Source organism: Amblyomma americanum, chromosome 1 (genome assembly GCF_052857255.1).
Source record: "Amblyomma americanum isolate KBUSLIRL-KWMA chromosome 1, ASM5285725v1, whole genome shotgun sequence".
NCBI classification, from domain to species: Eukaryota; Metazoa; Arthropoda; class Arachnida; order Ixodida; family Ixodidae; genus Amblyomma; species Amblyomma americanum.
Window position 1 is genome coordinate 275,556,926 of NC_135497.1, and position 25,697 is coordinate 275,582,622.

General features: G+C 46.3%; 2 protein-coding genes across 2 annotated transcripts in view; both read left to right on the forward strand.

Annotated features, from left to right (window-relative positions):
• Positions 1-19,678, forward strand: part of LOC144115117 (uncharacterized) — a gene marked incomplete in the record, with an annotated part of 149,375 nt that extends 129,697 nt beyond the window's left edge. Inside the window, 2 exon segments of the mRNA XM_077649281.1 lie at positions 10,857-11,000; positions 11,489-19,678. Of these exon segments, the coding sequence (XP_077505407.1) occupies positions 10,857-11,000; positions 11,489-11,869 (525 nt within the window).
• A 2,055-nt stretch (positions 19,679-21,733) lies between these two features.
• LOC144118021 (serine/threonine-protein kinase PLK1-like) overlaps positions 21,734-25,697 on the forward strand; it is a 52,449-nt gene continuing 48,485 nt past the window's right edge. The window contains exon 1 of the mRNA XM_077651258.1: positions 21,734-21,838. Coding sequence (XP_077507384.1) covers positions 21,734-21,838 — 105 coding nt within the window. The remainder of the gene's footprint in view (positions 21,839-25,697) is intronic.

Genomic DNA, 25,697 nt, shown 5'->3' on the forward strand with positions numbered 1-25,697 from the left:
CGTTCCAGGTTTTCATTGTGCCATGGTTGCTGGGTCGCGATCATGTGGTGTAAACAACATAGTATGGCGGTTCGTGCGATGATGGCTCTTGTTGGTGCCGCAAGCGCGAGCTACGTGGACAGCAACATGGGGACATTGGAGCTCTTGAGTGACGCCGATATAATTAAGGCTGCATGCTCCCAGCAGACGTCGCAGGGCTCTGTGCAATGACAACAGCCGACAGTGGTGAGTTCGGTGGTGACGAGACTATGCCACCGCCAAGTGCACATGAGGTAGCATCGGCGCTCGATGTTGCAGCACGCCACTTCTCTGTCAGTGAGAACTATGACGTTGCGCAGGAGCTTTGGGCAAGCTGCAGATGATGCTGATGGAGGCTCGGCAGAAGAAACGCAAGGAAATGCACTTCACAGATTACTTTTAATTTTGACAACCCTCCCTGTAAATAAACATGTTTTGGAGCATAAATAGCGTCATATTTTCCAAAGCTTGCTGTTCACGCGAATGCATTCCAGTACTTGTTGCTGGCGCATAACTGCCCGATCAGTTTATTTCATTTTCCGTTAGGACCGGATGAATTAAATTCTCAGAATATGGCCACCACAAATGTGTAGTACCGGCTAGCTCGCGACAAGTCTAGATGTGATTGCTTCAGGTTCTGCCTGCGCAGCGAGGTGCTATGACTGCTCATTCTATGCTTAATTAGAACAATTTTCCGGTCCCCTTTGAGCTCAAATTAACGAGCTTTTACTGTATTTGTTTTATGGTGGCGCTCACGTTCCATATCAACAAACTTCTAATTTTCTTGAAAACATTGGTATCCTTCAGTCACTTTATATTTCATACTACTGGCGATCCTTTAGCCCATAAATTTTAGACTCGTAATTTGAACCTTAGCTTCGATAAACCGTAACTAGCTCATATCAACCTGTGTTTGCCGCATTATGGCTTCAGTCACCGCTGCACATCTAAACAGCTTCTACTACTACTATTCTCATATTTATTGTGCAAAGTACCTTTTGTCTAATTTGTATGTAAATAACATAATGTTTTAACTCCATACAATAAGCACAGCATTTTTTTATTTTAAATAATTAAATGAAAATGCTCGTGATTTTGACAGGGCCAAAGCATGCATTCAAATAAACTAGAAGTTAGAATTAGGATAGTTCAAGATCTCACTATATTCAAAAATACACAACTTGCATGTTTGACTGAATTTTTTGTGTTAAGTTTTAAGTTCGCATACCAATTTAATGAAATTTGATGCACTTTTGATAAGATGAGTAACAAGGCTTGCTTGCAGTTTTTTTTTTTTTTAAGGGGCACTTCTCAATGAAATATAAGACACCAAATTATTGGTTTCGTGTTTTCTTCTTTGCAGTGATGTGTAAGATGCTACTATACGTAGATCCCTACGTGGTATTTGCCTACGATCGCTAAATAACTTACAATTGAATCTCTTCTCTCACCTGTTTCTGTTTTAGCTTCAACAGCCATGTGATGGCTATGATGTCAAAGGTCAGTATTGGTCACGTGAGGCATGAAAAAAACTGCAATATAATTGCTGGTTTGTCATTTTATTTCACTACAATGTTAAAGCCAGCCTGCCTAAATAGCCAGAATCGTGACGAATAAAGAAGCGGCGATTATATAATTGCTGCGTTGTCATTTTAATTCACTACAATGCTAAATCCAGCCTGCCGAAATCGCCAGAATCATAGCTAATAAAGAAGCGGCAATTATACTGCATAGCGATCACTCAGCTGTTGAAACCAAAACACGTGAGAGAAAAAAATAATTATAACCTATTTAGCAGCTACAGGTGAGTACCGCGTGGTGATCCATATACATTAAAAGCTCGTTAATTCACACCCCATTAATTCGAATGTCCGGATGATTCGAACTGCTGGCGCTGTCCCAGCCAACAGCCATATAAGTCTATGGCATCGTACACTTGATCATTCGGACTCTGCGGGTCTCACATCAGTTAATTCGAACGGGCTCCCGAAGGGAGGTCGTGACCAGGTATAACCGGCATGACAACCATCATTGCAATAGCGCTACTCAAACCTGAATTTCGTGCTGCGAAGTCACTCGCGCACCTTAGATGTGCGTGCAGTGGCAGGCATGACGGCGAACGGATGGCTCCATCTCAAGATCAGTCACACTGCATAGTTTAGTTTCGCTTTTCTGTGCTTTGCGCCAGGTTGCATCAGTTAGTCAAACGAGCCTAGCTGCATGCCGTTTCATGCGCCGATTGGCGCATCCCGCTAGTCTTTTCTATACCCCCTTTTTTTTTTCTTGCCACTTCGGCGCCTCTGAGCGTTTCCGCTTGCTTTGTTCTTCCATTCTTCCAGTGTGCCAAAACTACACGGTTGTCACATGCTGTTCGCAGTTCGTGATGTGAAGCTTCTTCACATGTGACACTGGCACATGGGAGGTGTGCGATGCAGTAACGGTGGAGCTCCACTGCTAAAAGTAGTCATTGTCGTGCCGCTCTCATCTCAAAAGCAAGCAACCATTGGCCAGTCTTTCACCAAATAAATTTACTGTGATGCAAGGAGTACTTGTTAGTACAGTCAAATCCCAATATAACAAATTTCAAGGGACCACTGGAATTCATTCGTTATTTTTAAATATCGTTAAGGCGAAAATCGCGTAAAGTAGTGCCAATAATTAGAGATCACCTACCTCAGCTCTACAGCAGCGGATACATTTGGAAGTAGTCATTTCCGGCCAATAAATACACACGGTTGAACACTTGAACACACAGCATTTATTTGAAAAAATCAATCTTTTTTTGCTTTGTGGAGGACAAATGGTGCAAGACAATTTACTCGATGTCGTCGACTTTCTTGTGTACCGCCTCGGACACACTGATAGAAGCTCCAAGGTAGATGCGCACCTTCCCAATGGCATTCAAGACATCGGAGCTTGAGACGCAGTCATCCGGACGATCAGCGATCTCCGCCTCCACGTTGTCGTCATCACTGCCATCCTCCGGCTCGCGAACACTGCTCACGATGTCCTCGGTTGTTAGCTCCGCCGCCGTCCACGCAGCTGCGTCGCACTCTACGTAATCATCGAATGTCACCGAACGGTCTATGGAAAGATTTTCTTGCGCCTCCTCCCACAACTCGCTTGCGTTGTCGTCTTCATATTTGCGATCTTGCGGATGGGGTGGCGTCTTCAGTAAACCTGCCTTCCTCCAGCAGTTTCGAATGGTGGTAGGACTGACCTTCCACCACGACCCGGTGAGCATCTCCGCAGCCTGCTTGACGTTTATTGCTGTTGGCTGGTTCATTCAAAGGTTAATCAGCAGCTGCTTAACTAGGCGCCTTCGAAATTTTGTCTTCACGCTCTTAATTATCCCCTGATCCAGAGGCTGAAGTAGTGAAGTGCAATTCGGGGGCAGGAGCTCGAGGTGCACATTTTTCAATCGAATGTTCACAAGATGCACTGAGAAGTTGTCAGCAATCATCAGGATTTTCTTGCCTTCCTTCTTCATTTCGCTGGCGACCTTGAGGAGCCACTCAGAGAAGATCTCGCGCGTCATCCAAGCACGGCTGTTGGCTCGGTAGTCACGCGGCAGCGACACTACATTTTTAATGCAACGAGGTTTTAAATATTTCCCGATGATGAGAGGCCTGAGCTTCTTCATGCCAGTTGCACTACAGCCAAACAGCACAGAAATGCGAACCTTCGATTTCTTCCAGCCTTTGCACTTCATGCCCTTAAACTGCATCTTTTTCTCCGGGAGGAGCTGATAGAAGCATGCGGTCTCATCGGCGTTAAAAATATCATCCTCTGAGTAAGATTGCATGATTTCTTGAAAGTGGCTGTTCGTCCACGCAGTGGCACCCTCCACGTCAGCTGCTTTTTCTTCTCCGGAGGCCGTCTGCCAGGTGGTCCCATTTCTCTGACGAAAACGGTAGAGCCATCCAGCACTTGCTTCAAAACCAGCGACTTCAAGCGCTGCGGCGAATTCCCGCGCTTTTTCCTGTAGCATTGGCCCTGACACTGGCACACCTTGCAATCCGGCATCCTTGAACCACGTCAACACTGCTTGATCCACGTTTTGAAGATTCCCGAGCCGCAGCCGTTTCCTGCTTGGAGCAAGCTGAGACCCCTGGTGAAGCTAAACTATTTTCGCACGATCCTTCAATATGGTCGCAATGGCCGACGGCACCACTCCAAGCTCCTTGCTCATGTCGATCTGCCTTTTCGCGGCATCAATATCCCAAATAATGATGACTTTATCCTGCAGCGAAAACTGCTTTCACTTCTTTTTCGTTGGCACCGCAGAATTCATTGTTGTCCGACGGGCAGAGTGATCGCGCCAGCCGAATATAAACACGTCCTCACCAACCTGAGAGAGACAACGGCGCGGCCGCTCCGCAGGCTCAGATTAGTGCGCAAGAAAAAGTAGGCCTAGTTACGCATTCCACCTGCACATTTGGATTTGGCTACGAAACCCGTACCTCGTTTCCCCAGACGTGGCCTCTGCGATTGGGTCCGAACTTGCCGCTTTCCTTTCTGCGGTGGATTCGTAGTAATGAGGTATTTAACTTGAGTGACAGCGATAAAATATAAGTTGTTATTCTGAATTATTTGGTATTTTGAAATTCGTAGTACTGAAAAATTTTTACATTGAAAGCATAGGCCTTCGGAAGGGGATTTTCGAAATGTTCGTAATTCTGAAAAAAATCGTTCATCTGAGGTTCGCCGTAACGAGATTTGACTGTAATTCGAACTTTAGGATAATTCAAACATTTTTCTAGTCCCATGAAGTTTGAGTTAGCGCACGTTTACTGTAATGTCTTATGCATCAGTACAAAGGAGAAGACATGCAACCAAAATTTGATATCTGTTACTCATTTAAAGAGTGGGTGGTAATGTATTTTCTCATTTATCTGTGCACACAGCTTCTGTAGAACAAAAAATTTCAAACTGGAGGCTACAGTAGTTTTCTTTTATGACATTCCAAAAACACAACTTTGTGCAAATCGCAAAATACATGGGCAGCTAGAACCAGCTTTGGGATTTTACAGCAACAGCTGTTAATGGCTCAGATTGCGAGGCCTTGGTTGCTACGATGGCGTAGATACCCGCCTTTCATGGCAGAGCACATGTAGGCTGTGGAAATACGGGAGGACCAAAGCCTTCCGCCCCCGCCCGCACTCCCACTCCGCGGATGCAGCGTTCCTGCTCGCTAACCGCGGATTGGGTTCATGCTCGAGGGACAAAGGGAAGGGACGACTCAGCGTGAACACTCATATGCTATTTATTACACTTGCAATTAATGCACAGAACGGGCCAGCTAGCTACAAAACATCAACGAGGCATTCCTCGGAAGTAGAAGGCAACGTAAGAAGGACTTCCGACTTACTGGCTGGGGCAGAGGCGCGACTTCGGAGGTATCGGCGGAAAACGTTTGTATGCGCCGATAATAGCGGCCGGGTTTTCACGTGCACGCCGCATTCTTGGGGCAAGGCCAATCTTTAGAATTTGCCGGGGAAGGTGCTGAGAGTGCGCATTTTCTGCGCGCGCTTCGCTGCCTGGAACCAGAAGTCCAGCAGCAAGGCACAACGGATCCCCGTGTGCCTGCCGCGGAAGGTGACTAGAGCATGCGGCTGCAACCGCTCGTGACTCTGGCCGGATCCCGAAGAGACTCTGTCCGGTCCTGCAGAATTCTGCGTAACCTACAAGGTGGCGCTCCCGTCGCCGTTCCCTTTCCCCCATGAGGGAGACTTCCCTCCTCGCCCAGCCGGTACTGTCCCTGACGGCCGACGATGAAGATGGGCCGCGTCGAAATGGAGGAGGAAACAGGTTTCCACATCCCTCCCTCCTTAAATGTTGGCCTACAGTTGAATTCATCTATGGAGGCCAACGACGAAGGAGCCACGAGCATTGCGGTGATGACAGCAAGACAGCTCATACAGGCGGGGTGCCGGGGTCATCCGACGAGCAGCAAGGTCACCGGGCACCCGTCCTTGTCCTGCGACAGGCTCCCAAAATTAGCGTGCCGGGAAGGTGTTGTTCGCACCGACATGCTTTTGGTGGAAGGTAGGGGGCAGGCCCCCCCCGCTCTCGTAGCCGCTGCAAACTGCTCGCCGGAGACTCCGCAGCTCGATGACACACGGCCGCAAGGCAGCAGGCCGAGGCAGCTTCTCTTGAACCCTACATATCGCTCCTAGGATCTCCAAAAGTTTGAATCAACAACAATGGCGACCGCGCAAACTCACCCTTTGGTAAAATGCGGAGCAATGCAAGTGCCAAACAATCCTTTCCGGCACTGCCCAAACGCTCGGTTCATTTGAACGTAGCTGGCTCTCCTCAATCGAAGCACATTCGCGGTTCGCTTTCCGGCATGGTGATGTTAAGCTCACTTGAACTGCATGAGCCTGTCTGGTTTCACGAAATTATAAATTCGCTTCGCAGCCGAAAAAAATACCAAGTTCGTTTGAACAAAGTCAGCTTTCTGTAGTTGAGCGAGACCTTTCGGCTCTAGCGAGGTTAAATATAAAATAAGCAAACACGTTTGCGTGTGCTTGTGCCACGGTACGGCTATGACCTCCCAAAACCGACAGGCGGCTACCGAAGAGCCTTAGGCCTACTCGCTCTGACACTTGCCGGTGCCAACAAAGGGCCAAGGACAATAGCTAGAACACAACGCCACGAGGAGATACGTTTCTGCCAAGGTGACCCTAACGCGAACAGCGCCTACCGCTTCTCGCGGTGTCGCAGCGCCCCGGTGCTTTTCCTGCAATCACGACTGCAATCCGAAACAGCTGATTATGGCACCCGGCTCCCAGAGCCAAAGAGATAGAACAGAGAATATTTACAACTATTTACAACTATGTACAAGAAAAATCGGGCCACCCTTTAGGCTTCCGCATTCACTCGCTTCTGGCTTGCTGCTCTCCGTGGACGTCTTGGTCTCGCTCTCCATGTGCGGACCTCGTAGGTTCACCTTCCAAAGGTGTACCGATGAAGTGCTCATCAAGAGCGTAGCATGCACGGCAATTCTCCCATGCTGCTATTACGCTCATCTTGCTGTCAAGAAAGCATCTTAGCCTTGCTAGCAACTCCGAATTTGGGTCAGGCCTAACGCTGTTCCAAATCTGGGCGGGCATTCCACGAACCGAACTGACTGTCGTCCCTCGTCCCAAGAGCTTGCCCTACATTGGGCGCAATTGTGGAAATACGGGAGGAACAAAGGGAGGGACGACCAAGTGTTAACACTCATATGCTATTTATTACACTTGCATTTAATACACAGAGCGGGCCAGCTAGCTACAAAACATCAACGAGGCATTCCTCGGAAGTAGAAGGCAACGTAAGAAGGACTTCCGACTTACCGGATGGGGCAGGGGCGCGACTTCAGAGGTATCGGCGGCAAACGTTTGTATGCGCCGATAATGGCGGCCGGGTTTTCCTGTGCACGCCGCATTCTTGGGGCAAGGCCAATCCCTAGCATTTGCAGGGGAAGGTGCCGAGAGCTAGCATTTGCTGCGTGCGCTTCGCTTCCTGGAACCAGAAGTCCAGCAGCAAGGCACAACGGATCCCCGTGCGCCTGCCGCGGAAGGTGACGAGAGCATGCGGCTGCAACCGCTCGTGACGCTGGCCGGATCCCGAAGAGACTCTGTCCGGTCCCGCAGAATTCCGCGTAACCTACGAGGTGGCGCTCCCGTCGCCGTTCCCTTTCCCCCATGAGGGAGACTTCCCTCCTCACCCAGCCGGTACTGTCCCTGACGGCCGACGATGAAGATGGGCCGCGTCGAAATGGAGGGGGAGACAGGTTTCCACAAGGCTTGCCCCAGCGCATGCTGGCAGGGTCACGCCAGCTGGATCTTCCCCATTTGACAATACTAGGACTACCATCTTACAGTATTGACATAGTGACCTGGGAGAGGAATGATGTTCAAGGTGGTGTTGAGAAAGTGTAATATGTAGAGAGAGGGGCACCACATATGGAAGGCAGGGGCAGAGAGTGTGTCGCGATAGGTGTGGTATGTAGAGAGAGGGGTGACAAATGCATAAGCCAGCTGCAGATGATGTTGGAGAGTGGCAGTTAGTCACTTTACACAGTATAAATGCAGAGAGGCTGACATTAATACTCTAGAATAAACCAGCTGCATAGTGTTCCCTCTCTCAGATGCAATGGCAAAGCTGGTGATAAATGGCCCTGTTACTTGACATGCATGATGCCTGCTAGGCCATCTGTTGCTGAACTTCACATTACATTGCCATAACCATGACATCAGTCTTTTATTCAAGAAAGGAAATTTTATTTGGGTCAGAAGTTTTGGTTATTCTTTTCCAGGTGTGAGCATTCGTACATTGGTGCCCATTAAAAAAACTCCAATTAGTCGGAAATAATCTGGAGCCCTCCACTGCAGTGTTCCTTGCTTTGGCTTATCAAAATTTTTTAACCATTAACCATATATACTCTATGTAAATTTTAAGTATGGACTGAAGTTGTGTATGTGACTTAAACTGAAAGTAACTAGCATGTATACTTTTTAAAGTGAAGTGTATCACTCTACTTTAAATTTAGTGTACTACTGACATGTCCTACTACTATCTTGGCTGTCATTTTTGTCATGTGCCCACCATAAACAAGCTTTGTAGCCTTCAAAGAACTGTAGCTGTAGCTCTGTACGTATAAGGTAGCTGAGCTGAAGGACATGGTGTTTTTGCTTTGTGGCAGTTTACTGCCCTTAGAAAAGTTCTTTTCACTTGTCACACCTGTGACTACTTGTCTTTTTAACCCATTCACAGAGAAATGTAATATTTGAACAGCTTTAAGGCTCAAAAGCAAATATTTACTGATTTTTGTGGTTTATATCTGCTGACAGAGTAAGGAAGTTTGGTGGATGTTAGTGAGATGACTGCGCATTCATGTCCTGTTCAGGCTGTAATTAGGGCCTTTTGTATTCAGGTCTTATTATTTATAGAATTTGGGGGGTAAAAATAAGTTTTTAGCTCACATTTGGATACAAATCGGGTTATTCAGCAGAAAGTTTCATATTTTATGTATTTCCAGGTCATTTTTTTTTTTTTTTTGCAGCAGCAGCAGCACTATAACCGTTCATTTTTGTGCGGGAAGTAAAATGTCCTATTTTTGCCCATTATTTCAGAAATGATATGAAAATTGCAGGTTGCACTGAAAACCATTTGCAAAATTAATTTTTTCCTAATTTGTTACAATTATTTTGTCAAGTACATTAGCAGCTTCGTACGCAGCACTTCCACGTCCATGCTAATCCTGCCTGGCTTTGTGCACTGCAAAAGCATTGATTGAGCATCACAGCAGCCATTTGAAAGTGTCAGAGCCATAGAGCAGGATGTCGTTAGTATTAATAGCTCTTAATACAGTCATGTCAATAACACATCCAGCCACTACCCTTGTTTGGCCTCTCACTCCTGAAAATTACTTTTTGAACTACTCCCCAAATTAAGCTGCGTCATGAAACAAGCATTAAGAGGTTTAAGATCACCAGTCGACTGAAAGCACCCCTCTGGAATAAACAAAACACATCCGCTAATTTTCATGCTAGGTCTTCAGCTTCGTGCACTAGAGAATGTACATTTTCTGAAAGATGCATTTTTAGGTATAAATCTGGCTTTACCTGAAAATGAAAGACCCTAACTATAATGTGCTTGTAGGAGATGCTGTGTCACTTTTATTAAGGATGGATACTATTTTCAATCGCCAGGCATTTGTCTGTGAACAACCTCAATGGGGTAGTCTGCAGTATGTGTCGAATAAGAATTGCAGTGCTGTTTCATTTTACTGATGCAACTGTATCGTGATTTTCAGCTTGTCTGTGTAGCCAATCTCGTTTTTTATTTTGTATTGCACTGAAAGTTATTCGGTCCTGCAAGTAAAACAGTGCCTGGTTTTGGTCGTAGAATGCTGAAGGTCATCCGTAGACTAAGGCAAATTATGGTGGAACATTGACGAGTTAACTGGGCCCCGAAGTACACCAGTTGACAGCTTGCAAGCCAGCACGTCCAGCTTGTCATCATGAAGTGTACCATGGTAGTTCATGATGCAGGTGTTAGGCTGGTGGGGCATAAACGTCATACCTCACAGATGGATAAACTGATACTGGTGGAAATGATTTGCTGTCAGCTTTCACATTCAGGAAATAATTCACAGGGTGGCAGCAGAAATGCTCACAAAAAGTCCCAGCAGGTGCTGCTGGTAAGATTGTTGGCATCTTAAGAAATTAAATGCGATGACAAAAAAAAACTATTGGCAAATGTGCCACCTGGCAAGAACCAAGGTTGTGATGTTCAGCACCATCTTTTATTGAAGGCTTTGTAAGGTCAACTATAAAACAAAACTGGCTGGGCATCCACAGGTCATCCCTTTCTTCATATCTGGACAGCTATGTACTGGGGAACCAAACAGAGCTATCTGCTGCTTATTTCACAGGGTTCTTTCTGCAGTGCTCAGTGGGATGTCTGGTTTACTTGGCCTGCACCTTTCACCTTTCTTGCTTTTTCGTGTGTTCCTCCTTTAACTCTTTTGGCTTTCTGTGCTTTGAGTTGACACTTCCCTCTGCATCTTCATGTGTACATGCAAGTTCATGGCAGCTGTGCTTTCATTGCAATCAAGTAGTGTGTCCAAAGACGTTTGGCGTACTCCAGAGTTAATATCATTGTACTGATGCACATTGTGGTGGCAGTCTCGGGAGCTTATTTTGTAGCTGTAAACAAGCCTTTTTTTTTTCATAACTGCTCACCATCAGAAGGTGCTGTATTGCTATGTTTTCTCTTCTAAAAAACTGGAACAACTTTGCATCACCTTATTGTTTAATTTTGTGATTTTTTTTTTTTTGCAGAGAGAGCAATTAACTGACCACGAGAACCGGATAGTTTGGCTTGAAAAGGAGCTCGAGGAACATGTTGCCAATGCTCCAGAGAAAGGTGCCAAGTCCAGGACAGTTGCTGAGTTTGTTGAGAAGGAGTCTTTCTTGCAGAGTGAGGTAAGTCTGGCTTATGAAATGTTACACATTTCCTGCTTTTCTTTGTTGGTGATGCTTTCTTGGGGTACGCCGTTATTCAAAATTATTTTAAGCAACTTTAAGTGGCAGATATGTTTATGTGCTGCTAGACCCTCTTTTGTTTTTCCTGTGCAATTTGGGACACTGCTTGTTGTTGTCTGTATGTATGTCTATTAATGCATGGGTAGGCATGTGTGTGTATGTGTGTGTGCATGTGTATGCACATGCAGTGTGCACACACACTGTTTAGGGTCAGAAGACAGTCTTAAAGTAAGGACAAAGCCCTCATGTTCTTTTCCCTGCCATGCTCAGTAGCCTGATGCACACTGGTAGACAATATTCCCATACTTTGCCCTCTGTCATCTACCTATTTTGTTGTTTGCTCTATTAATGGGAGCAGTTGTTATTGAAGACATTTATGGGGCATGACATGGCGAGCACAGCTGACAGTTTTTGTGGGTTGCTTCTAGCTCAAACGATACCGCACCTACGCCTACCTTCTGCGCTCCAAGATGGCACAGTATCCTGAGCTTGTGCCAGCACTTGTGGAGACGAGCATTGGTGAAGTGGACGAACCAGAGCAAAACCATGGCAGCCACAGCTGCGCCAACAACCCACCATCGTCATCCTCTCCATCTCGGACTAAGCAGTCTGCTCTTTTCCACAAGACTCTGCCAAGCTCACCTGCACTCGGCGCAAATACGCTGGTTTCACCTGCATTTGCTGTGCCAGCTGTGGCCAGTTCATGTTCACCGCGAAGCTCTCCCACAGCTGCACGAAACAAGCGGTTGTCCCAGGATAGGTACAGCTACAGGACGGCAGTGCAAAAGGGTAGCGACCTTAGCACGTAAGGTGTGATCTGTTGGCTAACTGCCGATCCAAGCTTGAAAACTTCCATCATGAGGCTAGAGCAAGCAGGAAAAGCGACATCCAATCGAATAAATAGAACGACAGCCGGTGGCCCACATAGCGAGCCCATGGTGCGCTTCTATGCTTAGCAGCACTGTATAGCTAACTTTTTTGGCGCAAGCAGGCCAAAATCAACAGCTAAAATCTTGAGAGAAGAGCATGGCTGACCAGATTGCTCGTAAACTTAGAAAACTGATTTTAAGAAGGCTGCTTCCGAACGGAAGTTCAGAAGTTTGCCGTGGCCCGCAAGTTACAAAGGAAAACAAGTAGTACCTTTTGAAAAATATACTGTGTACATTACTAATTCTACGTGCTGCACAGGTGAGGCACTTTAAGAAAAGCTGAATTATCAGGTTTACCTCCAACTGTTTTGTAGCTTTTTTGTTATTTATGTAGGATCTTTCTGTTCTTTTGAAAGATTTTATTTTACAGCACATATGCACTCATTATGTGTGTGAGTGAATGTTGTTTGGAGGATTCTTTTATTTAGCATTCTTGTTTTTGAGAAAGAATTTTTCGGGGCACTCACTGGTGTTAATAACTGTAAATAGTATTTTATACATAGAACATGTTTATAGTGAGTGCTATATTTAAGGTGAAATCATGCCAAACTATGAGTGCAACTCTCTTTAGTGAAACAATTTTCTCCACCTTGTATACTCTATACCTGTGGCACAGGGTGGCAGGTATAATGAATAGTCCTGAATGAAAAAAATTGGAAGACAAGATACAGAAATGAGAAATGCGCATATATTGTTCCAAACTTTCAGATACTGTGGCATGCAAGCGATCCTAACATTGTTTGAATGGCACATCTGCATTTTTTTTCTACTGTTTTTTTTTTTCATATACATTAAATGGACATTGCAACCCCATTCCAGAAGAGTAGCAAACAGCCTTTTGGAAAGGCTAGCAGGGAACTTGAGGATTGGGACCAACTTTCAAGTGCGCAAACGTGCAAATACAGTCACATACCAACAGTGTTGAATGCACACTTTTCACTAGGAAGCTTCAAAATGTATGTCACCCAATCCACAAAAAAAGTTTTTGAAATTGAGGAGTGCTTAGAGACATTTAGAATACGCATTTTGTGAGGATACAGCTACCAGTTTTGCACCAGGCATAGACATTTGAACATGAATCCTGCAGGCAGCCTGTCACTTCATTTCCATTTTTAAGCTTTGTTTCTGAAGAGTTGTCGATTGTGCAGAAATGGTTACAATTTGCTGTCGTGTGTATACTTAACTTTCTGCTTTTTTGCTTTAAGTGTCTAGGATAAAAAAAGAAAAAAAGGACTTATAAGAATGCCTCTGTGGTTTCTTTGTATTGTGCTGCCAGTATTGCCAGGCCATGATGATGCAAATTGCGTGCTGCATACCTGGAGTCTTTGGGGAGTGTGCCTTGAGCATTGTATACTATGGAAGGTGGGAGAACGTTGGTAGACTTCAACCACCAGCATTGTCAAACACTGCATCATTTAGGCCCTTCTTGCTCAGAGTGCCCAGCATGATACTGAAGCAGAACAGGTTTACCTTAAATGTGTGCAGTTACCACCTCTCTCAGATATTAACGTGCACTCCTCGCATTCTTGATGTTCCTTTTCCCTGTGGCCATGTTTCTTGTTGGGTTTATTTTAGTTGCTGTTAGTTGCTGTTTCAGCATGAAGTGATGCAAATTTCTTAGCATCTGTAATTCCTTGTTTAGTCCTTTTTCTGCCTATAAAAAAAAATGTTTGCATGTTAACATATAACAATGTATGGGACTGCAGTCCTGCCTCCCTATTGCTGCAGCCAAAGTAAGCCTTATGGAAATGTTGAGATTTTTTTTGTTTCTATTTCTGTGCTCTACCTTGATTGGAGGCACCTAGGTATACCTACAGCCAGGGCTCCCAACTTGTGTTGCAGTCAGATAGGAGCAAAAATAACCATGCAGTGTTTTGGACCAAATCAACAGCTGCAGCTTTTCAGAAGCATGGCAGTTCTATCCTGTGTGATTCATGCCATCAGCTCACCCTCAGCACTCTGAGTAGGATGAGGCTTCAATTCTCTATGGTTTTTCACAGTGGGAGCTTGGCTGCTTGTTCTTCGCTGTTTCTCTCACATTGTGTTTATGTTTCAGTGTATGCCATTTATCTGTGCCATATGTGTGTTGTGCACAGGCAATAATTAGCTTGCACCATGCCAGAGATGCCCGCAAGGTGTGAAGAAAGATTAAGTGCTGCTACTGAGGTCTTGTAGTGCCCCTAGACTCAATTCTGAGTTTTCTTAATGCTGTTTGCACTTTCTGTTAGGTGGCAAAGGAAAAAAAAGCAGGAAACTCATTGCAATCAATGTGACCCACAAGTTTTCCCGACTAGTCATCAATCAATTCCTGCTGTTCACACATCGAATACTTGCGAAGCATCACTGTCTTCATACACAGTGGTGTTCCAGCAGTTTACTGTGTATCAAGTGTGTGACTAGTTCCACAGATAGCGTGGGCAGCTGCAATTGTTGTGGAGTGATGGGAAATGTGGAATGACTGGAGCACAGGTGCAAATGTGACCACTCGATAAAGCGTGTGTGAAGTTAGCAGTGCATTATGCGCAAAAGCTGTACGATGCACATATTGCAGGAATCGGAAACTTCAATTTGTGAGAAATGCAAAACTTTAAACTGAAAGCTGACTGTCTTTGTTCTCACAAGCAGGTTGCATATATCTGATGGTGCAGCATAATGGTGTCATTACTTTGTATTTGTGGCTGCAGCAGGTTGAGCGTGCCACTTTGGAGCATCAGTGTCAATGTCAATGTGATACTCACTTAACGTTTCGGCCCAAACCACTTAGTATGCAGAGCTCTTGCTACAGAAGGCATTTTAAAATGCAATTTCAATAAATTGAGCCTCTCGCTGTAGCCTGTTTTTGATTAACACATTTCACTATAAATATTGTGCAGTAGTCTGCAGCTGATGTCAGCACTACCAAGAAAGGCTGACAGGTTGGCACAGCTTGCCTAAGTGCATGAGGGAAAAACCCGTAAACCTGGATATGCGTTATTTAGTTTATATATACAGCGGACATTTTTTGCCATTTAGTCTGGACTTTGGCTTTTATAATGTCACATCTTCAGTATGTTAACACTGGGACCTTATAATTGTAGCTCAGGATGTGCACTACATTGAATTTGTGAGAGGAAAAGCACAGCTTCTATGCATCATTGTTCAGTTTCACTTGTGTCAAGGACTAGGTCTTAAAGAAGTAAAAAATATACTGTGGGCACCACAAAACAAGCCAAAAATATTGTAACTGGTTTAGCCCCACTCAAGGTAGTGTTGGAAATGTAAGAACACCATGCGCTCCACTTGGAACATCACCTCAGGCTGATGGCTTTAAGGACACACAGTTTCAATTGTGTGCTTGGCGCAGAGGTGCCACACATTCAAGCTTGAAGCTTGTCTTGACTGTAGGAAGCATGCTCCTGATTAGTGTGCAATTGCAGATTGGCTTATAGGAAAAGGTGTTGGGACAGGAAGAGTTCAGTGGAAAAACAGAACGTAAAAAGCTTACTAACTTTTTGCTTACTTTGTTAGTCTATGTGAGCACTGTTTGTGGAGTCTTGTGTGTACTTCAACACATATCCTTTAGTTTCAGTCCTAGGGTAAGCAGTTAGTGTGATAGTGTGTTCTGATTTTGAATACCAGCACATGATTGTTTAAAAAGATGTGCATGGTAAAAAGTTATTACCTTGAAAGTGCTGCTATATGAATGGAATTCCTGGGGCTGTTTGGTTGTTCATTTTATATTTAGAACTCTTCATGCCATAGTCCCTGATGTGATTTGTCACATAGCCTGAAGTAGTCCTGGGAAGCTGCTCCATCGTCTGAACTCCTGGTGTTGGTGAACAGTGCATTGCACTCTTTTACTGAATGCTCAGTGCGAGATGTTCCTTCTTGCAAATGCATATTTTCACATGGCATTGGTTACTAAGATGAACAGAAAGGCCATTGCAAAGGCTCGCAATTTAAGTGGAATGTTTCTGTGGAGTGTTGACTCATCTGCGTGTAAGTGCACTGTTCTAAGAGTGGCACCTTGCAACTAATTCCCATTACAAGAGCATCTCTGGCTGAGGTTTCATTGAGTTGCATAGTGTGCCATGAGCTCTTAGCATCACACACGCACGTGAGCAGTGGTTGAGTGTAGAGGGCTAGCAAGCACTATGGATGGAACTTAGCAGGAAGGCTTGTGATACATTGCAAGCACTTGAGGATGAGCAATGTTTAGGGAGCAAATTATTATTAGAGTGAACAGCAGACAGGCCACTGAGTTATTCCTGATTTTAAAACTCATCGTTAATGGCACTGATTAGTACCAAATGCAAAGGAATGCCTGGTCACCTTCTGAACTCAAGCTTGCAACTGGTGCACCTGCTGTGTGGCATTTGTACTGTGCTAGTCCATCAGGTAGCGCATTTGTTTAGAAAAAAAAATTGGGAATTTATTTAGGAATAAAAGAAGCAAATTTTTTTGTAAATGCAAATGAAATTAGCTGAAACCTTATTGGATCACTATAGGTTTCACTTGGTTCAGATTGATTTTGCGAGCAGTTTTTTTTTTAGTTTTATTGGCTTGTGCCTGAGTAGACCACACTTACTGACAGGAATAGTTCTGGTAGTGCTCGAAATCGCTAAAAGTGAAATGTCATGAAGGAACATGAGTAGACTTTTTTGAGCAAAGTGTTTCAGCTATAGTGCCCTGTGTTTCAGTGTGAAATTAGCAGGACACAGTGATGCATATTCCTTTCCCTGTAACTGCATTTTAAAAGCTAGAAGAGTGAATACATTTCGCTGGTACAAGGAGGGAGACTAAGCAGCTTCTCAAGGTTTCATCAGTCTAGATCTCAACTCTCTTAGACACGTGTATACAAATGCGAGCTGGAGTGCATATGAGCAGGCTACCACTGGGCTTTTTATATTCTTGTGGTAGCGAGAGGACTAGTGCTTCTCACCTCCCTAAGAACTACATGGCCTGGTGGCCTCAGTGGTGGTTACCTTACCTGTGCCACTAAGCTGGCATATGCTCCCAACCTGGAATGAAGGGGAAAAAAAAAAAAGAGAGTGCCAATCTCCAACAACCTAACACTGCGCGATTGCTTTTAATGTTTTGCATTTATCGAGACGCACTTTCGGAGTGTCGGGAACTCGATATTCGGAAATGGCTGTACAAACATGCTGCTTTTGCATGCACATGCCACACTGTATGGAGACCACCAACGGATTGTGTTTTGTTGCTTTAGGCGCTGAAATTTTGTTAAAACAGTGGGTGTCTGAAAGGTGTAGTGACGCTCGTCTCGTAATTGCCGCTTTTGTGTTATGCAGCAATACCAACACCATCGGGGCAATGAAGGACTGGAGGCAGGTGCGTCAGAAACCATGTGGTTGGCTAAAGCCCGGAGTCACTGCGTTTAGAAGCTCCGGGCGGATCTATAATTTCTCTCCGCAATAGTAGTTGGCTCTGAACGAAAACATACTGATAAAAATCGTGCGCGAGAGTCCTTGCGTCCACCGCATTTAAACGTAGCAGTTACAATACGCGATGGTAATGCGTGTGGCCACTGTGCCTCTCCTGTACTCGCGTGTGCATACTAGCTTTATACATCAGTCCAGGCGCGCTGTACTCTGCTATAGAAGCAAGCCTTCCTGTGAGTAACATTGTACTGACGGCGACACGATGCCAACTTGTGGCGACGATCGACTTCCAAGTTCAAAGCTGATTGTGATAGCTTTGTATGCCACTGCAGATAGTGTTGCTAAGGGCTCCCACTCAGCAGTAGGATAGCGTTGGCAAGTTTGTACTGGGCAGCATGGCCCAAGCAGGATTAGAACTGCCTGAAGCCTGTGGAACGTGCGTGCATAGAATGCGCTTGAAGCCTTCAAAGGCAGCAGTTGCAGAAACAGGCGTATGTCATTTGATCTCCAACTGGCTTCTGTTTCTAGCTTGTGCAAGGTGCTGGACGCCTGGCGGCACTGAGATGACGAATTTGTTGAACAGGATCAAAACAATTTGCTCGTATAGGTGTGCAGTGTCTGTCCTCGGTACACTTCGCGCCAACAGATTGGCTTGCTTGAATTGCATGTGCAACCCTTCATGACTGTGCTCAGTTAGCCTTTTTCGTTTTCTTTCTGCGATAATTTGGAGTCATCAGAGCCTCATGGGTTCTGTTTTCAGAGTATACCGTGCCAAACTGGCGACATAGTACGGCGTCTGACACAGAGCGCTAGCTGACGATTGCGACACAAGTCACGTGCCGTCTCGGTTTGCGTCGTGTTCGCCCCCATTCAGTCGCTCTTTATCTATATTAGCTACTGGTGCGGTACTCGGAAAAACTGCTCTTGGCAACGGGGTGAAACAGCCTTGCCCTCGAGCAGCGGATAAAAATTTGATCTTGTCGTTCGTGCAATCGACCACAAGTGAAGGCGTGTGGCTGCGCGCAATGTGTAGCCCCTCCCGTTTTATGGTGCGACGTTTTCGTAAACCTAAAAAGAAAAAAAAATGCCGGCGCTCCTGCTAAGAAAAAGCGTCTGTTATCACAATCGCATTTCCAAGCCAAAGAGGCATTTGCAAGCGTATGCCATTCTGGTGCCTGTGGCAAACATTAATAAAAAAACGATGACTACATTTCATGCACCGATGTAATCCGCGCTGTTTGACGTACGCTGCCAGTTGCAGATGTGCCGCGGTGTTTCGAGTGCTTATCGGCGCGCTCTTTCTGGCCGCATCATACCTTCTCATTGACCTCTGCCGTTTCGGTGGTGCCAACCTGCGCTGTTTTTATCCTCTGTTCACCCGTCTCGTGGCCAGCGTTCTTCTTATTTCTGGTTCGCAGCTCGCTTGGCGGTGTTCTACTTCACGTGTACCATGTTGCATGGCCCCGCTTTTTTCTTGTCTTCTTCCGTCTCGCGCCTGTAAACTGAACGGCTAAAAGCACCAAGGAGCTCCAGGAGCATAATGCAAGTGATGCTCACTACTTGAGTCCAAGTGCATAACGCATGCGCTGCAGTGGCAGCTATAATGTTGTCTAAACAGACCATATTGATATTCTTGCTTTTGCAATGCACTGATGGAAGCTATAATGGGGCGTCATGTTCATTTCATTTTGCGCGAAGACAACAGAAAGAACATGAACACGGGCGGTGCTCTTTCTGGTGTCCTGCCTTTTGCACTAAGTGAAATGAATATGATATGACTGACTGCTAACTAGCCCAATGTTTAACTCTTTTTGAAGTGTAATGGGCCTGTTTGGCGGAATTACGCCGCCCCTCGTCCTTGACTGCTCGTCATGACTCTGAAAAAGCAATTGCTCGCAGTAGCCGCCGGAGTGCGCGACAGGTTGACACCATCTCTACATGGCGCTAACGGTGCATGTATTTTAACGGTGTTATCGTTTTTAATCGTTGTCACATCTTACATTGTGTCTCGATTTCCCGACCCCGCAAGTGCTTAGTGCGTGCCTTAGAATGGGTAGCGTTGGAAACTCCATATTTTGGCTTTCGCGCACGTGTCCACTGTGCGCGCACTGTTTGCTGTCTTTATTGCTGTTTGTGCCGTGGAGGAGCACTGTAACTTTTTTTTTTCCCCTGTGATGCGCTAAATCTTTTCCAGGGGATGCGATCACTGTTATCTTTGTTGAGTGAAGCCACCACGCGAGAAAGAAAACTGTGGCTTGGAATCATGGAATCATGCTGGACAAATAAACCGTTGTCTACGGATGACACCTGCCCATCGATTTCTGCGCGTCGTTCGCCTGGCTCGGGCAAATTAGGCATTGGACCTTTTCCTGCTGACCTTCACTTTTGTAGGCAATCCCTGGCTGCATCATTAGCCTGACTACGCCCACTGCAGGGCAAAGGCCTCTCCCATGTCTCGCCAATTAACCCTGTTCTTTGCCAGCTGCGCCCACTGTATTCCCACAAACTTCATAATCTCATCCGCCCAACTAACTTTCTTCTGCCCCCTGCTACGCTTGCCTTCTCTTCGAATCCACTCCGTTACCCTTAAGGACCAGCAGTTATCTTGCCTTCACATTACATGCCCTGCCCACGCTCATTTCTTCCTCTTGATTTCGACTAGGATGTCATTAACCCCCGTTTGCCTCCTCATCCACTCTACTCGCTTCCGGTCTCTTAACGTTACACCTGTCATTTTTGTTTCCATAGCTCGCTGCGTTGTCCTTAATCTGAACCCTTTTCGTTAGCCTCCATGTCTCTGCCTTGTAGGTAAGTACAGGTAAGATAACAATCCCCAGCTGCGATGGAGACTGAACTTTGGACATATGGTGTCTCACTACAGTGCTCAGTGGTGTGAGTTTAGGCTCAGCGTTATGTGACGAGGCATTCAAAGCAACCCCACCTGCCGGCGAACATAAGAGCCAAACATAGGTGCCCCACCTATAGTGGAAGATCTGCAATCGTCCTTCAAATTTTTAAAACTTTTTATTTCTTTAATTGTTTAGATACACCCTGCTTTGCCTAAAGGCATGTAAGCAGGGGCGGTTACAGTATCGAAAAGGACACTTTTTCATCAGGACAGCACACTTCGTTAGGAGACAATTGATTCCACTCTGTTATGGATCGCGAAAAAAAAAAAAGGAATTTGCATAAAGGTTCGTTCTGGTCCAGTATTCTCCGATTTTAAGGTCATCATCAATCCTCCTAGAAATGTAGTGCGGTTGCTTAATATATGCATCTTTTGATTCCTGTTTTTTTGTATATTCTAAAGAGCACTTAATAATAATAATTGATTTTTGGGGAAAGGAAATGGAGCAGTATCTGTCTCATATATGTTGGACACCTGAACCCTGCCATAAGGGAAGGTTAAAGGAAGAGGTGAAAGAGGTGCCATAGTGGAGGGCGTAGTGGAAGGCTCCGGAATAATTTCGACCACCTGGGGATCTTTAAAGGGACACTGAGGAGAAATTGAAGTTGGCTTGTATCCATAGAATAGCAGCTCCTGATAACAAAAACGCCACTCTTCCTGAAAACAAAGATGTAGAAAATAGCAAGAACAAAATACAGGTATCGCCGCCACAGGCCAATCTCGCAAGTACAAGCGTGATGACTTCCTAGGACAAGAGGCGCCACCTTGGAGGAATTTTCTTTACTTCATGGACGTCACGAATCTCTGAGGCTTGCAAAGGAAGGTTGCACACCGCACCGCTAGCCTGTAGAAATCACGGAGTCTGCGTTTACGTGACGATTCACGTCACTCCTTTTTGTGACGTCATGAGTTGCCGTGGCGTCATAAGAGTTCCCTGAGTTTGAATCAGAGGGGCGGGAAAAACTTTTTCAACTTCGAATCCAAATTTCTTTGAAATAAATGCATCTTTCGCGCCCGGACAAGCGGCAACAAAACATGAAATGCCGAACTATCAGATTTTGCTTTAAAAAATTGATAGAGTTCTCAGTGTCCCTTTAACGTGCACGGACATCGCACAGCACACGAGCGCCTTGGCGTTTTGCCTCCATAAAAACGCAGCCGCCGCGGTCGGGTTCGGACCCGGGAACTCCACTTTCAAACTCAATTTTCTACACCGAGAGGAGAGCGCTTCCCATTGAAGCTCATTTTTCATTTCAGTACAGCTCTCCCCTCACTTGTACCGCTCCGAAACGAACCTCGCCGACTGGCAGACAATCGCAGAATATTTCGCCTTCGCGTCGACCATTGGCATGCATCTCTTGTTCGCGCAGACGAAAGCGCTTTTGAAAATTTTTATAGTAGTGGCTAAGGACGATTTCATAGTGGTGGCTGAGGAATTTCATTGTACTGAGGACGATGGATCGTGGAACCTCGGCTGCAGCTACCTTTAACATCTGTCCCGAGATCGTCGTGGACCCCACCTCCAACAGGCAATACGCCCGCGGCGCTTTTCTGGGACAGGTAGGCGCTATACTGGGGTGAGGTATGTCGCATCGCGCGGTTCGATACCTCAGATTGCATTATAAAGGTAGATTACCGCGTAAGCGCAATTCGACTACGTCGCCCGCGTGCCACGCTGGTGGGCGTAATTCGTTAGAGGTTATCCAGCGGCGCTCTCTTGTACACGGGCCGTTACGTCGGCGCAGTGAGCGTCAGCAACCGCCGCTATGTGCGTTCGTCTGATGAGCCCGAAGACGCAGTATTAAAACCCGGCCGCGGCGGTCACGTTTTGATGAAGGCGAAATGCGTAAGACACCCGTGTGTTGTACGGTGTCAGCGCACGTTACTGGTCGAAATTATGCAGAGTTCCCTCACTACGGCGCCTCTCTCTCTCTCCTTTCACATCCTAATCCGAGTCGTAAATCCAGATCGTGATATAAGTCCTAAGATCGGGTTCAGGCTCATATCATGGTCTTCAGTTTTGTTTTTACGACGACGGTGTCTCCTTGTTTTTTTTTTTGTTTTTTTTTTTCAGTCGTTTGGTGACGGGGGGGGGGGGGGGGGGTATTTACTGCTGCATGGCCTATGACTGCTGCTACCAAGGACGCCTGAGGGCGAGAGGCGGCTGGGCGGCGGCGTCTGTGGCCCGTGGGCGAAAAATGCGGCGTTTTTGTGTGCCACTTGGGCGCTTCCGTGAGCCCATATGTGTATATTGAGTCAAAAACGAGTGCGAACTCAAATGGGCCGTGAGTTGTAACGAGTGGCTCCACGGATCACTCGTGAGTCGGAGTGAGTCCAAATGAGTTGTGTGCCTAAAGAATTCCAGTGCCAAAGCGCCAAAACAGCACAGACAAAGAAGGAACAGACTTGGACGAGCGTGTTTTTTTTTTTTTTTGCGCTTTCGAAAACTGACAATTTAACGTGCACCAATTACTAGCCCGGTCCGCCACTATACTGAGTTTGGGTGAGGCCATAGGTATACCAAACTTTTGTGAGTGAGCACTCGTGAGATGTCTTCGCAGTGCGACATGCTTTGACGCCCGCGACGCCGACAAAAGCAGTCTGTCACCGGGTCTTCGCGAGATCGGCAGCCGAGCAAAAACATTCACCAAACACGGACTCTATTTATGTTCATAAGAAGCTCTGGGATAGAGGAATGTCAAAAATGTATCATTTCTGAGGATCGCTGGCCAATACCGAGCTTCTGGTTTAAGTGATAACTACGACACAAGCAAATTTCTTACAGCGCTGGATGCGCTGCTGAAGGCGTCGCAGTAATCGAGCACAACTTTATTTTACTATGGGACGGGCTCGCAGTAAATGCAAAGGGGTGACTAGCGTAGTTCCTTCATTACGGCGCTGGTCAGTTCCGAAGCGCCCTCACCTACGGCATCGATCCGAAACCAGCTAGGCTTAGCGACGACAAGGGCAGCCGGGAAGCAACGCAGTTCGTCGCCCGCCGCTCCCGCAGGCGGCGTCGTTGCCGAAAGCTCGGCTCTTGCGCAGGCATGCTATCGTTGCTCGAATATAGCAGGCAGCCTTTCTAATAGCATGGCTGTTTTGTCTTTTCTGGTGCGAACGTGAAGTCGGCCGAGCCTGCTGGCGGGCCGGGCCGACCAGCCTGGGTCCCGTCGGCCGCGGTCATAAAAATGAGCTTAAGATGGTTTTCGACGTAAATCATAAACGCTGGGGTAGAGAAATGTGAAAAATATATCATTTTCGAGGATCGTTGATCAATACCGAGTTGCTGGTAGAAGTAACAACTGTGATACCAACAAACTTCATGCCACAATCGCCGCGCAGCTGCCGCTGGCCCACCGTTGCTGTCCGGCTCGCCTGACGCCCGCAGCGGTCCGCTAGCTCCGCTGCCGAAGGCGTCGCGGAAATTGTCCATACATTTAGTTTATCGTGAGATGATGCTGTTGATAGCAAAGCGATATTGAGAGTGTATCTTTTATTACAGCGCAGACGACTTCGGAAGCGGCGTCGGCTGCGCCTTCTATGCGAAAGCAGCGACGATCAGGGCAGCCAGGCAGCAGCGCAATTCGTCGGCCGGCGCGACTGCGGGCGGTGCCGTTGCCGAAAGCTCGCTACTTGGGCAGGCATGCTTTGTCGCTGCTCGATTATATAACAGGCGGTCTTTCTGATAATATGACAGGTGGTGTCCACTTGAATGAGCCGCAACGCATGCTGGGTACTCTGACTTCTGGGTCGTTCAGCGAGAGGCGTGTGTACGTAGTGGTGTGCAATTTGAATGAGCCGCAAGGCATGCTGGGTACTCCGACTTTCAGGCCGTTCGGCGAGATGCGTGTACAGCGCTTTGCTCGAAATGCGGAATTGACAAGCTTGAATTTGACTCGTCATGTGTTAATAGGCGCGAATAAAGTAGTAAAAAAGGTGAGAATGCTGTACATGCATTTTTTCTCAACGTTCCGTATTTGAATTAATGGCGAAAAAACGTTGCAAATGCGAACGTTCCGCCGTGCGTCGTCTGTTCGCGCAGAAGTTTAGGACGCTTCATTCACTCCCTAAAAAAGTTCTGTTGTTACTCAGCTGCTGCATTGATCTCTAATATATGTTAGGGAACATATTTTCGAGAGGTTTCGCGCTAGCAGGCGCTGAATATATGGACTACCAGCAACTGAGTGGCTGTGACGGCGAAGAGCTTGCATCATACAAATCCTCGGAAGGCTTGAGGTACTTTTTCTACACCAGCCGCGGTGGCCTAGCGGTTAGAGCACTCGGCTACTGAGTCGGATGACCCGCGGTTTCAGTCCGGGACGCGGCGGCCGCGTTGCGATGGAGGCGAAGTGCGAAAGGCGCGCCCGTGTGCTGTGCGATAGAACCCGTCTGAACTACTCCGGAGTCCTTCACTACGGCGTCCCTCATTGCCCATGTATCGCTTAAAGGCGTGACACCATACAATTTACAATATTTTATGATTGTCTGGTCTACAAAGCTTTCATGTGCACTGCATCGGAGCTGCAAGTGTTTCTTGCCACGCGGTATCACCGGAGCTGTCGTTGCCTGCAAGCAAGGTTGACCGCGTTTTAGTTGCGCTAAAATTGGCACATGCGGCACGTTGAGCTCCTCCCAAAAATCTGTACTTAACAATGCTTCACAACCTTAGCAAAGGTGCACAATCTTTTACTGTCTGTTATGTTCTTGTAAGCTCAACTGCTTTTGTCGATTATTTGCTATGTAGCTCGCATGCATAACAACTGTCGCAAGCAATTGAATTTCAGTTTGTCTGTAATGCAAAAATGCAGCTGCATGAGAAATGCGTTGCATTTTCAGCCCTACTGTATTCTTTCTGCCAGTACGAATTGCATCAAGCATGCGCGTCTAGACTTTGTGGCTAAAAACCTTTTCTAATGTGCTTCAAATTAAGGGCATGGATAGGCAAGTGACATAGCAGCTATTCCAGCACTGAGAGAGGTGCACCATTTACTGAGGCTTTGGTACGTGCACAAGAACCTCACTCACACACAGAATTAATCACGCAATGCATTTCCCAGCCTGCATATGGTGGTGCGGGACATGACATGCCATTTACATATAACTTGCAGCTCTGAATGTTAAGAATTCCTGTGCTTGATTTCCCAATGCTGGTTGCTGCTTTATGTACATGAAAAATAGGTACTAAATTTTATGGCATCTCTTGAATGGCTTTATGTCTTCCCATCAAGGCAGAGGTGAGCCTTTAGCTATTTTGCTGTCGTGTACTTAGTGCTCGGAGCCTGGTCGAAGAAGAAACACCAGACAATGTACGGACAGATGCCCCAATGGCTGGCACCTCAGCTCTTGATGCATATGTACAGAAATGTGGAAATATAAAACATGTGCATTGTATGCGAAGTGTTCAAGGTAGGGTAGGTAA